Source organism: Nyctibius grandis, chromosome 12 (genome assembly GCF_013368605.1).
Source record: "Nyctibius grandis isolate bNycGra1 chromosome 12, bNycGra1.pri, whole genome shotgun sequence".
Classification (NCBI taxonomy): Eukaryota; Metazoa; Chordata; class Aves; order Nyctibiiformes; family Nyctibiidae; genus Nyctibius; species Nyctibius grandis.
Window position 1 is genome coordinate 12,777,203 of NC_090669.1, and position 19,949 is coordinate 12,797,151.

The following is a 19,949-nucleotide window of genomic DNA, read 5'->3' on the forward strand; positions in this document are numbered from 1 at the left end:
CCGGGGGCGGGCTGCCAGGGCGCTCCGCAATAGCACAATGCATGTCGATAGACGTCATTTGGTTTTAATGGCCTACAGGAAATTTGGCGTTTACAATGCGAGACATTAGCAAAGGGTGAAAGGGAGGGGGAGGCAGGAGGGGGGGAGGCAGGAGGGAGGGAGGGAAGGGAATAATTGCAGCCCCCCCCCCGCCTCTGAGACCCCCCGTCCGCACCCCGGCGGCGCTGGGTGCTGCGGGGGGAGGTGGGGGGGTGACGGGGGGTGTCGGGGCTATTTGTTTTATTATTTATTTTTGAACTTGATCTAGTTTATCAACAAGTGCAGAGTGGGTGCTACCCTAATTGTAACAGAGGAGTCAAGAGATGTGAGAAACGTGCCCTGTGTTACTTATTTGGGAGCTGAAAATTTATGCCTAGTTGAAAATGCCTGGGGAAATATTACATCAGACCAAATGACAATGATTAAAATCAGCTTTTTTCCCCCCCCTTCCCCCCCCCTCTCCTTTTCCTCCTTCTTTTCACTAAGTCTGTTGAAGGACGTGACAGTGGCCTGATCCTCCCCAACACCGAACCGTTATCCCCCGGCAGGGCCGGGCTGCGCGGGGCTCCGCGGGGCAGCGCGGGGCTCCCGCCCCGACCGCGCCGCGCTGCGCGGAGGGGGTCTGCGGGCGGCGGCGCCGGGGGCGCGGGCTGGGGCCGCCGGCCGCCTCCCCAGCCTTATTTCATTTTCAAGGGTTGTATTTTATTTTATTCGGAGCGGGGGGGGAATAAACCTGGAGACCTTCACCAAAAGCAGGAAAAAATATCCAATTTTCATCGCAAAATTAGCTAGGGCGAGAGCAAAGGGCTGAGCTAATTGTAGCCTAATCCTCTGCCCTGCAGGCGTTTGCAAACCCCTGAGCAAGAATTCGCTTTTTTTCCTCCTCTTCTCCCTTCCCTCTGTTATTTAGAGACGGGATTATTGCCTTTCTTCTCATAACAGCCTCGGCAGTTTCATTTAAAGCCTTTTTTTCCCCCCTCACACACACACACATCCACACGCACACACAAAATAAATAGAAAAAAGAAGCAGCAAAAAACAGAGGGGGAGAGAGGAGAGCGAGCAGCTTTAAAAATAATAACAATCACAGCAGGATCTGCGGAGCAAAGATAGTAATAAAAGCAAAAAGCTGAGCCCCTCCACACACAACCCCAGCAGAGCCCACAGCCCAAGGGGGGCTCGCAGATCTCTTCTGTGCTCAAGGTAAGGACAGCAGCGGCGGCGGCTCCCGCGGCCGCCCGTGCCGGGGCCGGAGCGCGCAGTGCGCGCCGCGCCGGGCTTTGCATCGCATCGCATCGCGCTGCGCCGCGCGGCACGCTCGCGCCTTCGCTCGCTGCTTTTTTTTTTTGCTTTTTTTTTTTTTTGGTTGTTGGAAAGTGCCTCTTCTTCAAACTAACTCGGCTCCGGGCTCCGGAGGAGCAGCGGCGGAGGGTGCTTTTTTAAAGCTACAGGACGCGTTTGCAGCCGCCCCGCTTTGCCAGCGCCGTGTGTGTGCGCGCGCGCGTGTGTGTGTGTATGTTCTGTTTTGCTCCGCTCCAGCATGGGCAGCGCCGGCGGAGCCCCGCGGCCCGGGGTGCCCGCGCTCCCGCTGCCGCCCCGGCCCCGGCTCTGAAGACAGCCAAGCCCCAGCGCCGCGGAGGCAGTGCGGCTCGCTCCGCGCTCTCTCGCATGGTACACGCGGAGGGAGCCGCGGCCGCGCCGCGGGGGTCGGGGCGGGCGGGGTGGCGCGGCGGTGCGCGGGCCGGGGCGCGGGGGCTGGCGGCGGGGCGGCTCGGCACAAAGGGAAGGCGGGCGACAATGGGGAGCGCCGCGTATGGAAAACACGGGCGGGCTGTGAATGAAACTCTGGCGCCAGTGAGAGTGGAAGGCTTGGTTTGGGGTAGACTTCAAACCACTCTAGGCTATAGTTTGCATTTCTGCTCCTGCATGCGATGTGGCACACTTCTGCAAAATTAATACATTAGCCTGGCTAATGCTCACCACCACTGCCTGCACGGAAAATGTACAGGATCGGGATTCGGGGTCGTTTTTTTCTTTTTCCCCTTGCATTCATCTAAGACATCTCCTTTCTTGTTATGTGGGAATAAGTAAAGGACGCACATGTTGTGCCTTTTTTTTTTTTTTTTGGTTGAATTTTACCTTTGGGCATACAGTGTGTTTAAAAGAAAAAGGCAGAAGTTGAGTGACCGGGTGCGTCGCTTCCTGGTGATTTCCCTGACCATCAGTAGGTAAAGGCATTCGGGTGACGTGAAACTTGCACTAAATAGACTGGAGACTGCCAGAGAGGCGGGTTACGGCGGGGGGGGGGGCGGGGGCCGGAAAGAGAAAGCCTTCTCTTTTTTTCTTCCTTTTTTTTTTTTTTCCCGGTAACCAGAGCTCCAGAGGGAGCTCCCCCCTTCCCCTGTAAAAGTTTTGGGCACGATCTCCTCTGTCACTCGGTCCCAGTGTTCAGTGAAGCAGCGTGGAGGTGTGTGCAAATGTTTACGGACTTTTAATTTCGGAGCCATGGAGCCCAGGGTTTGCGGTGTCCCCCCCGCCCCGCTTTGTCTTTAGGCTCGGGCTCACGGCGTAAGCGGTTGTCTCGGGGTGGCTCTGGAGGCAGACCCGAGCGGTCGCCGGCCTTGTTTATAGAGACAAAGGTAATTGCCAAGTCTGTAGTTGTGCCCCTCTGGCTGCGCCAGGCGGCAGGCTGGGGAAGCGCAGCCCTTGTCGTGCCGTCACGGGAGGCGCCGGGGTAACTTGTGCAGTCCGGGTATTGCCCCGGAGCGCTGGGGAAGGGGCGGCCGGGGTCATCCTACCCTAGTGCTCTCGTGGGTCTGCTGGCAAAGAAATACAGGTCTCTGGGGAGGGAGGATGGCTCCCCGAGCACCCAGCCGAGGGGCCGGCCGGGAGCAGCCGCGGGCGCGGCTCTGGGTGCCGCCGAGGGCGGGGGTGCTGCCCCCGCTTGCCCGGGCTGCGGCCCCGGCCTGCCCCCGCCCCGGCTCCCCGGGAGGGAGAGCTGCTTCATGGCAGGTCCTTAAACCTGCCGTTCTCATTTCACGTCTTAAATGTGCATGAAGGAATTAAACTGCACGAGTGAATAACAGCATTAGTTTCAATTAATTTTTATCCTGGCAACAATAAACTTTAGAAACAAAGCGCTTTTACATCCTTAATTAGTCTTGCTTCCCATCTGTAGTCTTTTAAGTGCCTGCTCCTTGATTTAACTTTGTCCCTCCTTCAGAGCCGCCTCCTTTTTCATTCTTTTCCCTTTTTTCTCGTTATCCCTTCCAGACTGCTGCCAGTTTCTTTCCTGCAACCTTTCACCTCCCTTGTCCCTATCTGTCTGCTCTGCTCTGTGCAGTTTATTTCTACTGTATTTTCCCAACATCAACAGCAGTATTGGTTACCATGGCCCCGAGCTATGTGCAGAGGTGGGAAAGCTTCATCCGCCCAAAAGTTCTTACACTTTTGAAGTCTTTCTTTTAGTAGGATCTGAAATGTATCATCTAGAATGTGTATTAAATGAACAGTATTCCTGAAGGCTTTAGAGCAAGAAAGGCAACACCCTGGAAAATTCTGCAGTCTTTCAGCATTCTCTGCCCTAGGGTTATAGCCCTGGGCACGGAGCTGAATGGAGCTCTTACAACTGCCTTCTGTTTACCTTTTATGGTTAAAATAACAGCTTAGCAGAGAAGCAACTTCATGGAGAAACGATTCAGTGAAATCATCTCAAGCTGTAGCAGCATAGCTAGTTTAATCACCCCTAGAGAGCTGAACAACTGTGAGCACAATGGGACACAAAATCATTTTGTGTGTAAATGAGCATGGCATTGTGATTATTTCACTTTGCATGGGCAAATAGTTTTTACAAGCAGTACTTATGCAGTTAGCTTAGAAAGGCAGAAAAAGATAAGCTGGCTCTGAAAGATCTTGGTGTGTAATGTTTGAAAAACTAAATATTCAGATAATTTGGGAATCGGGCTCTATTGATTTTGCCTTCAGCAAGTTCCTGTGTTACTTACTAGAGCAGGATTATTGCCTGTGCCACTAGTTGGGATGCTGTATCCTGTTGTAGGCAAGTAAAGAGCAAGGATTATTTTACATGGTTTAATAAATGAAGTTTGTTAGTGTTTCTGCGATATTTACCCTTAAGGTTTTAATTTTCACATCAGTATTAGAAAATACGTGCATAAAGACTTTCACTGGATAAATACATTTAGGATTTTGCTTTGTGCATAAAATAAGTACATTACGCAGTGTGATGAATTTTAGCTGCGTTTTGCATTAAGAAGAGGAAGGAGTCATTAGAAATAGGGTTACGGTACCTTAAGAAATAGGGGGTATTTATTTTTTTGGAACAGTAGGAATGTTTTCAGTGCCCTTTATGTAGTGCTTAACAATTATGCCCCTTGATAATTTGCTCATACAAAAATGATCGAATTCCACAACTTTAATAAAAACGTAGGATTCATTTTTTTAATACGAATCCTCTCCAACGAGGGGAAAAGCCTGTGTTTTAATTCCCCTTCTCCTCCCCTCCCCCAAAAAGCCAATGGCATCCTCAATAAGTATGAAAAGCCATAAAAGTTTGAGAACTATTTTAGCTTTCCAGTGATTTTCTATAATTAAGTGTTTTTTCAACACATGCTCTAGCTGAGAGATGCCAAAAGCAGAGGATTGTTCAAAAGGTCCCTCCAGTGAATAGTATAAATTAAATATCTACTGTGTGAGTATGGCCTCACTGAGAATCTCAGACTCTTTACAGATCAAGGAATTTACTGGTATACTAACATTAAACAAAATCCTAAGATAGCAGCAGTGTTTAAATATGCACAAATAGATTCAGATCACTTGATCTTTATCTATCTGTGCATATTTTAAAATTGAAGTCTGTATTTCAAGACAAATGGTTAAATGTAAGACGCGTTTACAGAGGACTGGAAGTCCTTTGATTTCATTTGGAAATTGTAACAAGGGGTGCAGATGAGCCCTAATTAGGTACTTGTTTTGCGAAACTGCATGAGATTTATTTCTAAGGCAGCTCTGTACCATGTGAAGTCTGTACCTTTATCATTAGTCATAATAGTTGGGGTCTGAACAAAGACAGGGTTGACATTCAGCCTGAATCTTCTGACCCTTTCATTTAAGTGAAGGAGTAGAGAGTGAACATGAGTTTACAGTGCTCTTTGGTAAGAAAAAAAAAACCTTTGTGTTGGCAGCCAGATGAGGCACCCACAGACTAGTAAACACATCGCTAAAATACTGTAGGTACTTACATACTAAGTTGTTTTTAAAAGTTAGTTCTTTTATTTATGCTCTGTGACATATTTACTGAAGATTGCCCACAACAGGCTCTTGTGGGAAACAAGAAAGCAACGTCTCCAGTCATGAAAGGATTCAGTCACTTTCCTTGAAGGTGGTGCTGTAGTAAAAATGTTAATGCTCAATTTCGCATCGGCTGACACAGAAGTCCTAGGACAGAGTTGGTATTTGCTTCGTGTTCAGTGCAGATGTCCATCCAGCCTCCGAAGAGAAAAGGATGTGGATTCATAATGGGGTGATGTATTTCTGTGCTGTAGATGCAGGAAATTTTTAGGAGCTAACCAAGATGAGATGCAGTAAATGGAGATGTTGTGATGACTTTGTGAAGCTGTCCAGATATATTAAGATTTTGCAATCCCTTTCTATATAGCTCAGATTTTTTTTTTTTTTTTTACAAAGAACGTTGCTAATTGTATGTTCATCGAGTGGCATAGCCAGGCATCTTGTGCAAAATACTGCTAAGAGAAAGGCGAGACCAGCTTTAGATTTCTAAGAAACAATGTCAAAGTAATGTGGGAGAAATGGGAATTCACTTTGCAATGCTGCATGTAAAGTGCTTGTCGGATGTAAGGAAGAGCCTGGATGCTTGGTAGCATGCTTGCAGAACAAAATACCAAGAAAATTAGATTCTATTCAGAAATGTCTTCAACTATAATGTTTTGCATATGTTGCTTTACCCGTAAGGGGGAGAATGGATGGACATTTTCTTAAACTTTTCTAAAAGGTTTTTTTTCTGTTTGACGTGTATGCCGTCTATACCGATTTAACTGAAATCAGCTTTGAGACACACGTTTCATGGAGAATAAGCTGTGCTTTTCTTACAGAAGAGAACTGAGGAATTTTCTTTTGCCATGGTTGTCCTGTTCATTTTGAAGACATATCCCTGTTTTTTGCTTTGTATGTCAGCTGGAGATCTTCGGACTCAATTCAGAAATTCTACTAATTTTCAAATATTTTTAGGGCAGTAAACATTAGGTGGATTGTTGAATTTGTAATTTCACATGCAAGATTGTATCGTAATTTCTAACATGTCTTGTCATGAAAGCACGGGTCAGTTTATATGTCTTCCTGTTTTCACTCCTTCCAGGTATTAATTGCTTTCAGTTTGAAAGCTTTTTAGTTCTTGATGTCTAATATTGAGGCTTAACTGAAAATTATCCATTTATTTCACAATTATTGAAAATAAACCAGAAACTTGATCGTAGTTTGATGTGAAATTTACTACATGTATAAACTAAATGCCTTAGGTACTGAGGAAGTCACTAATTTAGAGGTGTCTTGTTACTGAGACAAACTTGCAAAAACCCCTGAATCCCAATTCACAAATTGGTTATTCGTTTGTCAGGGGATATTTCACATCTAACACATAAGCCCGCGACCTTTAATTAGAATTTTGCAGTTTGTTTTATGCCCCTTGAGGCTGACACCTTGAAAATTTTTTTTCTTGATTTCTTATTGCTAATAAGCATCTTTCTCTTCCCCTCTGGTACTTTAAAGAAAATGATGCAAATACACTTAATTACAGTGGTGGCAATAATTTGTTAGCTGAATATGTGATCAGGCAGATGCAAAAATGATCTGATTAGATCTGTGATCACGCTGGAAAGAAAGGTAACATGCTGCTACATTTAAGAGAAACTGTTCTTTTTTGCCTTCCCTTTGCAGGAGGGAAGAAGCATGTCCCGTCTGTCTCTAACACGGTCCCCGGTTTCTCCTCTGGCTGCTCAAGGAATTCCTCTCCCAGCTCAACTCACCAAGTCGAACGCTCCCGTGCACATCGATGTAGGAGGACACATGTACACCAGCAGCCTGGCTACCTTGACCAAGTACCCAGACTCCCGGTAAGACCTTGGCGTTTTCAGGCTTGCTGCCTGTTTCTGTTCATTGCATGGAAAGAGGCATGTACCTATGAGGAATATTTTGATGCAAAATACGATTTATTATATATTCACCAGTTATGAATAATTCAGTTTCCCATTTATACAGTGACTTCACTGGGGTTCTACAGAAAAAAAAGCCTGTAAAATTTATGTATTATTAGGGAGTCTGTTCGTTTTCTCTCTCAGCTTCTGCGCTGTGCCGATACGTTTGAAGCACCTGTTGGTGTGCTGCCCTAGATTATTTCCAACTGCACCAAGCAACTTCTTTCCTTCAGATTTAGGGAAAAAAAAAAAAAATCCCTTTTTTTTTCTTCCTTTAAGAAAGCAGAACAGCTCTGTTACACTGGGACTAATGGATGCTTCTGTCGACCAGCCAAAATCCTACCCTCAGTGGCAGCTGTGTGCCTCAGTGTCAGCGGTCGTTTCCTTTGGGTAGGGGCTGGCCGACCAGCTCTGTCTGCTTGCAGCTGCAGACTGGATTGAATCCTTGCGTGCTTAAAGGTAGCTGATTTGTGCTGGACAGGTTGGTGCCATGTCTGACAAGATTTATTTAGATCTGGCTGGCATTATCACAGAGTGGACTACAGATATGTCAAATTATGACTAAATATGGCATGAGAGTGTATTTGTGTATATGACACAGAGTCTCTTTATGATTTGCCCGTGAAGGATGGGGCATCCTGGGCAGCATCAGGCCTGTGATGGTAGCATGGAAGGGACCGCCGTTTCAAGTGTGAAAGCATACTCATTGGAGCACTATGTTAAAACGTACCTGATTTTGATTTACAATTATGATCACTAAAACAACTCAGCTTTTTGTCATTCAGACTGCTTATTTTTCAGAAGGGTAAGTGCTTCATGTGTCACCAAGAGAAGGTGTGGATGTGCAGTGTCAATGTGCCCAGCAGACTGGTTAAAGGAGGCACTATTGACTCAAAAGCAAACCAGAGCTCAGGTCAGCACGTTTCGTTGCCAGAGGTTTTGCTACCTGCATGGCCAGTATTTCCATAAGGGATAGATTTATTTTTTTGGTATGACAACCAGTGTGAAGCTCTAGTTTGATTTGAGGATTTTTCCTTTAAAATAAGTAGGGATTTTTGCCCAGATTTGGCAGGTTTCCAAGCAATAAATGACATTTATGGAGACACCTTGAAACGCCTCTTATGTCATAAAGCATATGGCTGTGATTTCATTCCAAGGAGAGGGAGCTGCTCAAATTCTCTATGGAAAATAAACAATTATTAAAATACCTATATTTTATGGCTAGGCCAAACCAGTATGATTTTTCTGGACAGTGTCTGTTTAATGATGTCTGTGTGGTACTTCTTTAATCATAGAGAAGAAATCTCTTCAGCGGGAAGAGATTTATAACAGAGAAGCAGACAAACACTTCATAGTATAAAAAAACACAGAGAAGATTCAGCAGTTGTAATGGAGTAGCACATCTGTTTCCACATTTTAAAATATCAGTGCTGACACAATTTTTAAAATATGCCCCATACCAGATTAACTTAATAAAACTTCACTTATGGAACCTTTGTGAGAATATACATAAATTCACAGATTTTGTTTAAAGAGACCAGTGTACTGATCTAAGCCTTTTTTTCCCCTATTTGCTAAATAAGAGAAGTGCATTTCTTCAGGTTTTGTGCTTTGTTTAAACTAAAAGTACAAAACTCTGACTGACCAGAGCTCACATGCTGCCTGATGTTTTGCTGTGTATTGTCTTACGTTTGTATTGCTGTGTTATCTCAGAAAGCTTTAATGCTTTTTCAGCTGCTGAAACTTCATTTCTCACTGAAGTAACAGCTTACAGGACAAGACCTGTAAATCAGAAAGATTAAATTGTAGCCATGTAGATTTTTACAGCACAAGATAACCCTTCAGCATCCCAAGGGGGACATATTGCTACATACATTATGAAGCTGGGTGGAGGGTACACCTTAGTGTTTTTTTTATTCTTTTTTTTTTAAAAATGAGGTTTTCTGCAATGCTGTGTAGTAGAGTTGCTTGGTTACCCCCCATTGAGTCTGGCCTGCTCTCACTCCCAGTTAAGGCAAAGTACTTGCAGTTATTTCAGTGGGGATAGTTGGAGCTCCTGATGGTGCTTCACTGTCCTGGTGTGTATCTCCCATAAGGCACAGACTGTCTTTGCAGTGGTCTGGCTGGGAGAGGAATCCCGGGTCTCTAACAGGTCCAGGAGGAAGGAGACCGCTTTTCTGAGAGACACATCTGGAAATAATGCCAGAGCACTGTTAGCTTATGCTCAGAGATAACGTGCATGGCCACAGAGAGAGGCATGGCCATACTCATCTGCATGCAGAGCTTTCTGGGTTATTTTGCACAGCATATTAAACTCTTGGTTTGAGCATGAGCTTAAAAGCTTCAAATCTAAGAAATCAAACAAATTTGTAGACTGTATTTCAGCAAAAGATGTAAGCATATGCTGAAATGCTTTGCTAAATCTTAGCTCCAGTTGCATAAAATACAGTTTGTGCTCACTAAAATTGAAAGCTGTGGGAATACACTTCCTGTTTATTTGTGTAAAAACCTCTGTTTCTTTCTCTGTGCTCCAAAATCCTAAGTAGGCTTTTAGCTTGTAGTGTAACATGTACGGGTATGTTTAAGGACACACACAGATGGTGGGCGTGTGTGTAAATACAATCAGGGCATGCGTACACAGAGACATCACATGCTAATGGAAAACAGAAAAAAAAAAATAATCAAATCGTGTTTATCCTTCCATAGTATTTTGAGGAGGCCCGATCCTGTTAGGTCCTGAACAAACTCCGTTCACATTGACTTCAGTGGGAGGGAAGAGCTCCTTGCCAGATCAGGCCCAGCAGGAGCAAGTATAGGTATGACCAGTTCCTGCCTATACCTGCTCTCCAGTCACCCCTCTGGTATGATATAAATTACACCTGACAGCAGGCAGCGTGATACATTTCTTATTGTAATTTGTTAGGATTGACTGTGCTCAGCCCACTCAGCGGGCTCTGCTTGGCTGTTCCCAAGTTATGTGGTTGGCTCTAATTCGGGGAGAGAAAGGACCCGATTCTGGAAGTCTTAAGTGAGTGAAAGGCTGGTGATGTGAAGTCAGAGGCCCAATCTTGCATTTCAGTGATCCCAGAGTTGTTTCAGAGCAACTTTGACAAATTATTTGATGTTGTTTGTATTAGTGCAGCTGCTGTGAGAAAAGCATTTGTCAATTGATTAAATTTGCATAAGTAAAGCGTGCAGATCAGGCATTGAAGGGGGTAGATGCCCTCTTTCCAGTAAATTTTTATGGGCTACGTAAATTCTCTCATCTAAAAAGGAGAAAACTTGAGCAGCGCGCAACTGTTGTGACAAAGGAGAAGAGGGTTAAACACCCACCGTCAAAGACTGCTTCTAAACCACTCACGCTCACCTTATGTACTACTCTTACACATATTTCCAGTTGGCTTTTTGAATGAAACACCATGCAAGAAAGCAGGCTGGCCTTTCAGAGGGTGAAAGGCAAGGAAAATGAGAAAGATATAAAAAAAATGTGATCAACAACAGCATAATGATGGTGGTCACGGAAATTATCTGAGAAATAATATTATTAATCCCTCTTCCTGTAGCTACGTGAGGCTGCTTTCTGTGCATACCCAAAATTGCCATTAAAGTTAACAAGCTTTGGAAGTACAAGGAGGCTGGTGTTGTCTTACCTGGTTCTGAGGCTCAATTTCAATAGTTTATTTTCAGCAAGTTCTCCCACCAAAACTCCCAGCTCTGGTAGTTGTGAGTTACAGGTAGAAAGAAAAAAAAGCTGTTGAATTCAGTCTGGTGACTCTTACCATCAACATCTTATTTCTAAAGTAACTGGCTAAGTAGACAAATTATTCATCTTTGAGAGCACTTTCTCTAGAAATTCCATTAATGTTTTCACCCAGAGGACCTCTAAATCAACCCCTTCACACATTGACACTTGAATATGGATTTATATGACAGATTGTAAAGGCTGCAAAAGCTCTAGCACATCTATAAAGTGAATTGAGGGAGTGAGACAATTCTTACATTTAAAAAACAAACCCACACCAAAAGTCCAAGCTCCTGATGTGCAGTCAGGAATACCCAAAGACATTACCAGATCCTCCTTACTCCCACTGAACTCAGTGGCAGACATCTCATGGACTTCATGCAGAAAAGTTCCAAATCCCTGTATACTACAGTAAACCCCGGCTTCTTGATTTCACCGGAAATTTTGATATCACTTTGAATTTCTGTTAGAAAGGAGAACAAGATTTTTCATCAGAAGCCTGTCCTTTTCACAGCCCTGAATAGTGTTTTTAACCCAGAGAACAGCTGTGAGCTCTTTGTGCGTTGTTCTGCTATATATTTACCTTACATTCTTGGTTAATTAGTATTTGTTGTATAACTCTCTATTAAAGATAAGTATGTTCTTTTGTTCAAAATGTATTTATAAAAGCTCATGCTTTCCGTGGCATTAGTCACGTGACAGAAGCAAGCAGGAATAATTCTAATTGAAGCAGTGAGGTCTAGCTGGCAATGGTGTGGGTGCACTGACTCCAGGGAGCTTCCCCCCGACAGTTTGTAGCACACTGCATTTGGGACCTCCCTGCTCCCAGCCTTTCCTCTTCAGGAAAACGGAGCTTTATGGTCCCGTGGCCGAAGGCATGCTGAGCCAGTGCTAACGCAGTGCACGGCCTGATCTCAGCTTTTGGGGCACCTGGGCTTTCCCACCCTCTTCTCTGGAGGCTCTGTCCTCCAAAGAAAACCTGCACAGGCTTTATTGACTGATACAGAAACTAGTGACCTTAGCTGTTACAGAGAGTTTTCCAGGCATATCCCCACCTCACTTTCCTCTGAGCCCATGGACTTTTTTTGTGATTTACAAAGGAGTCCCCATAAGCACGTGTCTTCTCCTCTGAATGTTTCTTGTCAGAACAAACTGTCATTCTTGTATAGACCCACCCTCAGACAAGCTTTTCTACCAAGCATGATCTTCTGATTCTAGCTACTCTGTAGGTATCTGTGTATTTATTAGATATTATAGATTCTGGCTACTCTGTGTTTTAATTCCCCTACCTTCTCCTCCAGCACCTCCGTCTCTCTGGTGCTGGAGCTCAGCACTGACACCTGAGGTCTTCTGCTTCTCCCTTTTCTGCAGCCACACCAGGCTGGATTGAGTTCAGGGGAATGCTCTTCTTCAAGTTTTAGGACCCCTCTGTTGTCCCTGCCAGAACATGATTGCTGACATGTATAGCCAGATACAGTGGTTTCATAAGCTCAAACACATCTGTTACTGAAATCTACAAGACAGATCTTCCACATCATCCTTTACACTGAGGACTCCACACTGGGCCCTACTCTGTACTTCTTGGGAGGGAACAGGGAAATTCTTATTTCAGATGTGTTCAGGATATATAATTTGTATTTAGGATATATGATTCTCCAAGCTTAGCACACTTGAGAGCATCTCACATTTCTTGCTTGTGTAGGATCAATCTAGTGTCACTCTTACCATGACTTACTTGGTGATTTCTCATCAAATCTTCGTGTTCTTGATGTTATTACAAGAAAACAATGTTCAAACAGCAAATTCTGTCGCTTACCCTATGCTGGCAGTTAGGGTGTAAATCAGTCCTTAAACAAGGCCTATACTTTGGACAGGAGGTTAAGTGGAGTGAAGACCAGATTTGTTCATAACCAGAGATCATTGGTGGCTGCAGAAGCACCAGGATCCCTCTTCAATCACTCTCTCATCCTCTGCACACCCGCTAAACGACTCTGTTTTAAGCACAGTGAAGGACACAGGCAGGCGTGCTGCCGTGGCACATTTCACCCTTTGTAAGGTACCACTATTCCCACTGAGGTCAGTTGTTGAGCACCCTGTTTGTGGGGTGACACCAGCCTGACGCTCGTGGGCTATGAGCTGTTGTATATTACCCGAAAGGCAAAGAGTTTCTGAGTTGGAGCCAGCAGCCCACGTCCAGGCAAAGCGCTACAAAATGCGCCTGCACATGAGCTGCAGCGCAAAGCTCATTAATTTTAATAGGTATTGTGAACTTAAACCATACACAGACTTTAAAGCAAAACACCTGAAGAGGCAGGAGCAAGTGTTTTTCCTGCACATTACAAATGCTCAGAGATGCAGGTTATGGGCACAGTGCACGAGCACTGCGCACACCTAACGACACTCCACACCGGCGGGGCAACTCTGCAGAGAGGGGGGAGCCTGAAAGGGCTCCTCAGGGCTCTGCCATTGTTTAAGGCTATCAGGTATGTGCTGCAGATGAGAACAAGTAAAGGAGCTGAAAAACGGAGGTTTTGGTTATATGCAGCGCCTTTTCTGAATTAACATAAGAATTTTCACGGAGGTTAAAATAATTTTCAGTTTCATTTCATGCACTTGCAATTTAGAGATAAATCTTTTGAGTTTTTCTTATTTGGTTGTTGACTAGGCAAATATCTCTTTCGTTTCCAAGGGAATTTTGACCAGCAGAACCCTTAAGGAAAAAAACATTAAAAAGCACCTTTCCCCTTCCCATTCTCTGGCTCCCCCAGTCTGCCTGTGGATGTTGCACTTACTGAAGTGGGAGCTGGAGCAAGCGAAGGAACTCTCATTGCCAGGCTGCTGAATCAGATAGTGTAAAATGAACCAGTCTTTCCCCACCTGCAAAGCCAAGTATTGCTGTTTTGTATGGGTACCGTGTGGCTGAGGTCACAGAAGTCGATGCAGCGCTTTGATAAGCTCTGGGAAAGGTGGGGAGCATTCATTCCTATGGGCAGACGTGCATTGCTGCTAGGACGCATCCAGCACAGCTCCTGGGCAGTGTGTGGGGCAGAGCACAGTGGGTGGAGGTGAGGAACCCTTTCCTCTTGCAGACAGACTGGCCAGAGCCACCATGGCAGGAGTCGCACCAGTCCCAGGTCTGTGAGCACCTCTATGGAAAATAAAAAGAATCTGTAACAAGGATGTAATTACAGCTGGGTATGATGCTGTTAGATACCCTATCTCTAGCTTTCACTAATGGGAAAAAATCCTGGATTCAGGGTCTGGCACAGCCCGTGGAAGTATACCGTGAGAGCAGATTTCCCCGCGTTACCCAGGGCTGTTGCTGCACAGCTGGAACAGTAGCTGTGGTGGTAAAGGAGAATAGTCCCTGTCACCCTAACCCTGCACTCCAGTGACTTGGGAGGGAAGGAATTTATAGGAAAGTGATTCTTCAGACCTGTCTGTGTCCACCTCTCCAGGATCTCCTACTAACTGGCATGTAGGGAACCACAACAGAGCTGAGCTGTCTGCTATGATAAAGGTGTTTACTCCTTAGTGGACTTCATTATTGCTGCCTTGCCCAGCACAGCTGCTGCCTGGGGACTGCCCACAGGCTCTGGAGAGGAAAGCAGAGTTTACCCTTTGGGAGTACAAATCTTACTGTAATTGGGTGCTGAGATTAGGCCCTGTCGATGAATAAATTATTTGTGTGTTAACTTGGAATATCTGATGAAATGTACAAGAAAATACTGCCTAGTTAGTCTCTGATGAACTCTTTCTCAGAAATTATTTTTTCTCTGTATACATTTACAGCCTGGGCTGTGTGGAGTTCTAGGCCTAAATGGGTATTACGGCATCTAGGAAGGGCAGACCAAGCTAGTCATGGAGAGAAAGTACCAAATCAACACTTATCCGACTTACGGAAATAAAATTATGGCTGTGGTGCTATGCCTGGCATAGGCTGTGCAAAAAAACCCTGAATTTGAGAAAATTGCACATTCCTATCCAGATACTAGCTTATGCAGCTCATCTAGTCGAAAGGAAGAGCAGCCATCTCTGTGCAGCTCGTGCAGGCTGGCTGCCGTCAGGAGGGATGTCACTTACCGCCGCTGAGAGGGGTCCAGAAGATGAATGTTGAACAGTGTCTCCAGTACCTTTGGTGCAAAACCCAGCTGACCTTGTCTCATTTTCTGCTCTTCCCTTTCTGCTTCTGCAACAATAACATAACTGTAGCCGAGTTACACTTAGCACATTAGTAATTCCCCTACTTCCTGCTTACAACTCCTCTAGTTTATTGAAACTCACAAAGAGAAGCCAGCAGACAAGACCAAAAATTCAACCTTTTGTTTGTTTGTTTAGCACTCTATATTTATAGCAGTTTCTGAGGTTAGTTGGTCAAGCACTTTGTCATTTCTTTCATTGCTACTTTTGCTTAACACTCACCTGACAGGGCACTTTGGTGCCAGCAGCACAATTTCAGCAGTCATTTTCAGGGCAGTAACATGAAAACCATTAGCAGCATAGTTTGAGAGCCCACTCCCCGAGGATGCTGTGGAAGCAACCTATCTCCTCCTTTTACGTGCTGCTTGTAGAGGCTGTTTCCTGCCGATGAGTGTGGTGTAAAGTACTACACCTGTGCTTAGGTTCACAGGTGTAGCAGCTTTACACTTAAAGCAAAGGGGAATCTCCTTTACTGATTGCTTCTTCACGTGCTGTGCATCCAGCTCCCTCATCACATGGAGAGGAGTTATGTAAAGATGCGGATTCGGTAGCTTTGTGCTGGAAGTCGTGTCCTGAGGTCACAGCTAACCACCATACCAGTGGAGCAGACGAGGCGTTACCTCTTCATATTTGGTCTTTGAATACAGATCACTGGTGTTTGTCTTTTGATTTATAAACTTTTGATTTACAAAGACCCTGCAATGGCAAGTAGACCTGGTCTGCTTAGGGGGATATTTCATGAACTACTTAGGAAGTTTATAAAACAGACTCCCTAGATTATGAAGCAAGGAGGTATCTGTTCTGTAAGGAACATGTTATGAAATGAATTTGTCTCTAGGCCTAACTTAATTATTTTAATGATCCCACTGGTGGTTGTCGTAGGTGTCGTTCTGTGTATATATTGTGACCTACATGCTTGTGATCATTTATGAAATCTAAGATTTAAAAATGCATTGGACCTTATTAATTCCTTGCCTACTTTCACTGAAATAAATGGAGGTGGTTTGGATATTGGTACATTGGGCCAAATCTCTCCAGTGAAGTCAGTGAGAGTTTTACTGTAAGCTTAAATGGAAACAAAATAAGCCCTATTCTTTTAGAAAACTGACCTAATAATAAACATGGTCAAAATAATCCCTAGTGTAACCTTGTTGACCTCTGTGGAGTTACACCAGGGATGTATACTGATGTGATGTGTGGAGAGGAGTTACGAGAACCTGAACATTGTACCTGAACAAGATGCTTCTGCTGGGTATCCACAGAACTCGGTCTTAAAACCATCTGAAGGTGTAAAACCTACAGGCAAATGAAGACAAAGCATTGAGCACTTACGGGTGCGTGCACGTGCCTTTCCTGGTCAGACGGCCTTCCCAAAGAAATGACTCTGCTGGTTTTGAAGGAGTTATTCCAAATTTGTACCTGTATAACTGAAATCAGAATTAATCCACTCATGGGTTAATAAAATCTTAAGAACAAAGTGCATATTTAAATAGAAGAAATATGCAGGCATGCAAACATAGGCTTCATACGTGAAAGCATAAGGGAGGCTAGATCTGGTGTGGAGGGTGCCAGGCTGTAGCTGACACAGGTTGTGCCCTGTGCTGGTGCCACATTGACTTTGCCAGGTTCCTCTGTACACAGAATGTAATAAATTGATGAGTATACCTAGTCCTTGCAGCACATCACCTTGTTCCCTTGTGCTGTACTGACATTAAATGCATAATCTGGTGACTGAAACAGGTAAGTATTGTCAATCACTCTTATCCCTATTGTCAGTCACTCTTATCCCTGGTATAACTCCATTGATACAGAGTTACACCAGGTTGGTGGCTCTCCTAACCGAATTTGATAGCTGGGAGAAGCTGCAGAGCTGGAATTAAACTCCAGAGTTAAAAACTCATATCTTGGTGCTCTGTCCACCAGACTGCCTACTCCTTCACCTCATCTGCTGTGATTAGCATGTACTTCAATCTTTTGATGCTTAAAAAAAGAAATTACACCTGTAAACATTTTGTTTTTACCTGATTTGCTCTCACTTAAAACTCTGCCAGGCAGGATGGCTATTGGCCTTGCATGCACGCACAATTGCATTCCTTATTGATGCAGTCCCTGTGACGACTGCCTGCCTGTCAGAGCTGGGCACCAGGACAGACAGGCTGAGCAGAGTTATTCTGGTGTTCACCTGTACTGTGTTGATTTCACTCTGCTGCAGTATGGTATGCGTTCAAAGGCTAAAATTGCTGCTTTTTTATCTGCTGAGGACCACATAAAGCAAAACCTGAAAGGAGTCCTGCACGTGGATGCTGGGAAGCTATTATGCAGCATTTGCACCGTTACTCATGGTCAGACTCAGAAGGGATCAGTTGGCAAGCATTGGAAACTGAGATTCGCACCGTAAAGCTGAAACGCTGAAGGAATCCCAGTCCAAAGGGCAGGCTCCTGTTACGCCTCTCTCCTAATGGAGTGCAGATGCTACCAGTGCTGCAGGTAATCCATTTAGATCTGGTAGACGCTTTTGCAGCAGCAAATCTCTCTCTCTCTAAAGCAGACAATGAAAACCAGGGACTCTTTTTAACCTCTTTGGTGTCATACTATGTTACGCCAACAAGTTGTCCCAGTACGATTTATACCAAAGGCTGCAGCTTTGGCATTTGGGGAATGCGGTGTGCCTTCTGGGAGAGCACTGCCTAAATTCTGCCATTGCAAAACTTATATACAATTTCATGAACAAATTTGGCTAGTGAAACGCCATGGGAACCAGCAGATGACAATAGAGAAACCGGGGCCTTTGCTTGTGCTGGGGTTGTCTGGGAGGGAACGAGGGCTGAATTGGGGCAAGTAGTACTTAACGCTGCTGTTGAATGAGGAAAAAAATTCAATGACCGCTTTTTAATCTTACAGAGGGCGGAAAAAAAAATCACGCATGGATTTGCAACCAGTTCGAAACATATTTCCTCTTCTGTTCACATTCAGTTATATTCGATTTGCAGATGGGAGGGTTAAAGCGGGGGCCTGCTTCTGCTTTCAATTAAATCAAAGGATGTTTTGGCCTTGACTTCACTGGGACCAGAATCAAACCCATGACCATAGTATTGTATTTAAGAATGAATCTCTTGCAGTCACATAAAAAAGCCAGGTTCAGCTTTCAGTATCTCATCAGAATCCAACGGTTAACAGTTTTTTATTATTTTAAAGTTTTTGCCAAGCTTAATTCTGTAGGGTGACTGTCCTCTGTGCAGCAGGTGTCTTACTGTCTCCTTCCTAGGTCCGGCTTCCCTCTCCATAGCCCTAGACAGGGGGTCCCCCTTTTTTTTGGGAACATGGCAGTGAAGCCGGGCTGTTCCCAGCAGACATGTCAGCGGGTCGCTTCCTCTCTGTCCCAGCTCTCCAGCTGCAGTAACAAAAAAACCTACTGGAAATTGCTCTTTGCTTCTGCCTTTCATCTGCTGACGGCTCGGGCTCACCAGCAAAAACTGTTAGACAAGTCTTCCTACTTGGTGTAGATATATGGGCTTTGGTGGTTGTATTCCCTTCAAAATAGCTTTTTAACAAATAGTTCTTGACGTGTTCAGTTTCTTTAAGTGAACAGCCAGGAAAAATATGTTGGGCACAGCTTAATCAAATGTAAGAATAAACAGGAGCATCATTCATTTGTCATTTTAAGTGTGATAACAAAAATACAGATAGAGAGAATTGGATGCAACTTCCCAATCACATACATGCTTGTAGAGAATTATAACCAGTTACAGGCTGCCTGTAACTGCCTGCAGTGTCTTCGTGCCAGAGTGAGTGGTGGCATGAGCTGTACTGGAGGTGTACAGTGGTATAATTGCAGTAGTGTTACATTCTGGGACTGGGCAAAATTGGTGTAGTTTACTCACTGGAGGACAGAAGGATGGGCTGCAGGAAAAGCAAACAAAGGAAGAATGTAAGATGAGCCTTTTTTTTTCCATATTATCATGCTCAGCAAGAGAAAAGCTTTATCAGTTTAGCGAATCGGCATACCAACCAAATGCCCAAGCAGCGTGGGCAGCTTCTTTTAAGCAGAAAGCTAATTTATCACTACCCACAGAGGCTGGTATTCTTGTTCACAGCAGGGGAGAGTGTCCTGGTGCAGCGGAGGCTGGCATGGGCACCGAGGGTCGCCTTGGTGTTCCTGCTCATCCCAGACAGTGCAGTGCTGCAGCATCCCAGACAGCCCATCTCTGTGAGCTTTTTCCTGTGGATCTGGAAATAAATAAAAGAATCGTAGGAAAAAACTGCTCAGCTTTCATATGTCTGTGATCAGAAGTGAAGGGCTGTGGCTTGAGCAGATTAAATATTCTAGCTGTTTACACGAGGAGCAGATACCAAAGTGAATGTGTTAGCTGTCGCCACTCACACTTCATAAAAGGCTCTGCAGCCTTTGAGTGTCCGTCCCTCTTTCTCCTGCTGTGTACTGAAACGTACTGGTTTCACAGCACCCACACATGCAAAGGATGCGGAGGGCCAGACTCGCACCCTGAAAGGTAAATGAGTTACATTTGAAATTTTCCCTGCCTTCACCGAGTCCCAGTGGGAGTTTCACTCTTGACTTCAATGAGCGAGGATTTAGCCCATTTATATTAAAATACAACTAGTATCTGCATGTTTTCCAACCTCCCAGCATGCCCAATTGTACAAGGGTGATGGTAATAGAAGTAATGTCCAGATGTAGTCAGATTTGAAAATCTTCGTAAAAATACTGAGTAAGCTTCCACTTG

General features: G+C 44.6%; 1 protein-coding gene across 2 annotated transcripts in view; it reads left to right on the plus strand.

Moving 5' to 3' along the window:
• Positions 1 to 908: 908 nt before the first annotated feature.
• The window catches only part of KCTD15 (potassium channel tetramerization domain containing 15), a 41,471-nt gene continuing 22,430 nt past the window's right edge, over positions 909 to 19,949 (plus strand). The window contains exons 1-2 of one of the 2 annotated variants that reach the window (XM_068411341.1): positions 909 to 1,242; positions 7,009 to 7,184. In XM_068411341.1, the coding sequence (XP_068267442.1) occupies positions 7,021 to 7,184 (164 nt within the window). In that variant the 5' untranslated portion in view covers positions 909 to 1,242; positions 7,009 to 7,020. Of the gene's footprint in view, positions 1,243 to 7,008; positions 7,185 to 17,550; positions 17,695 to 19,949 lie in introns of those variants that run through there. The other variant, XM_068411342.1, reaches the window with a different exon arrangement.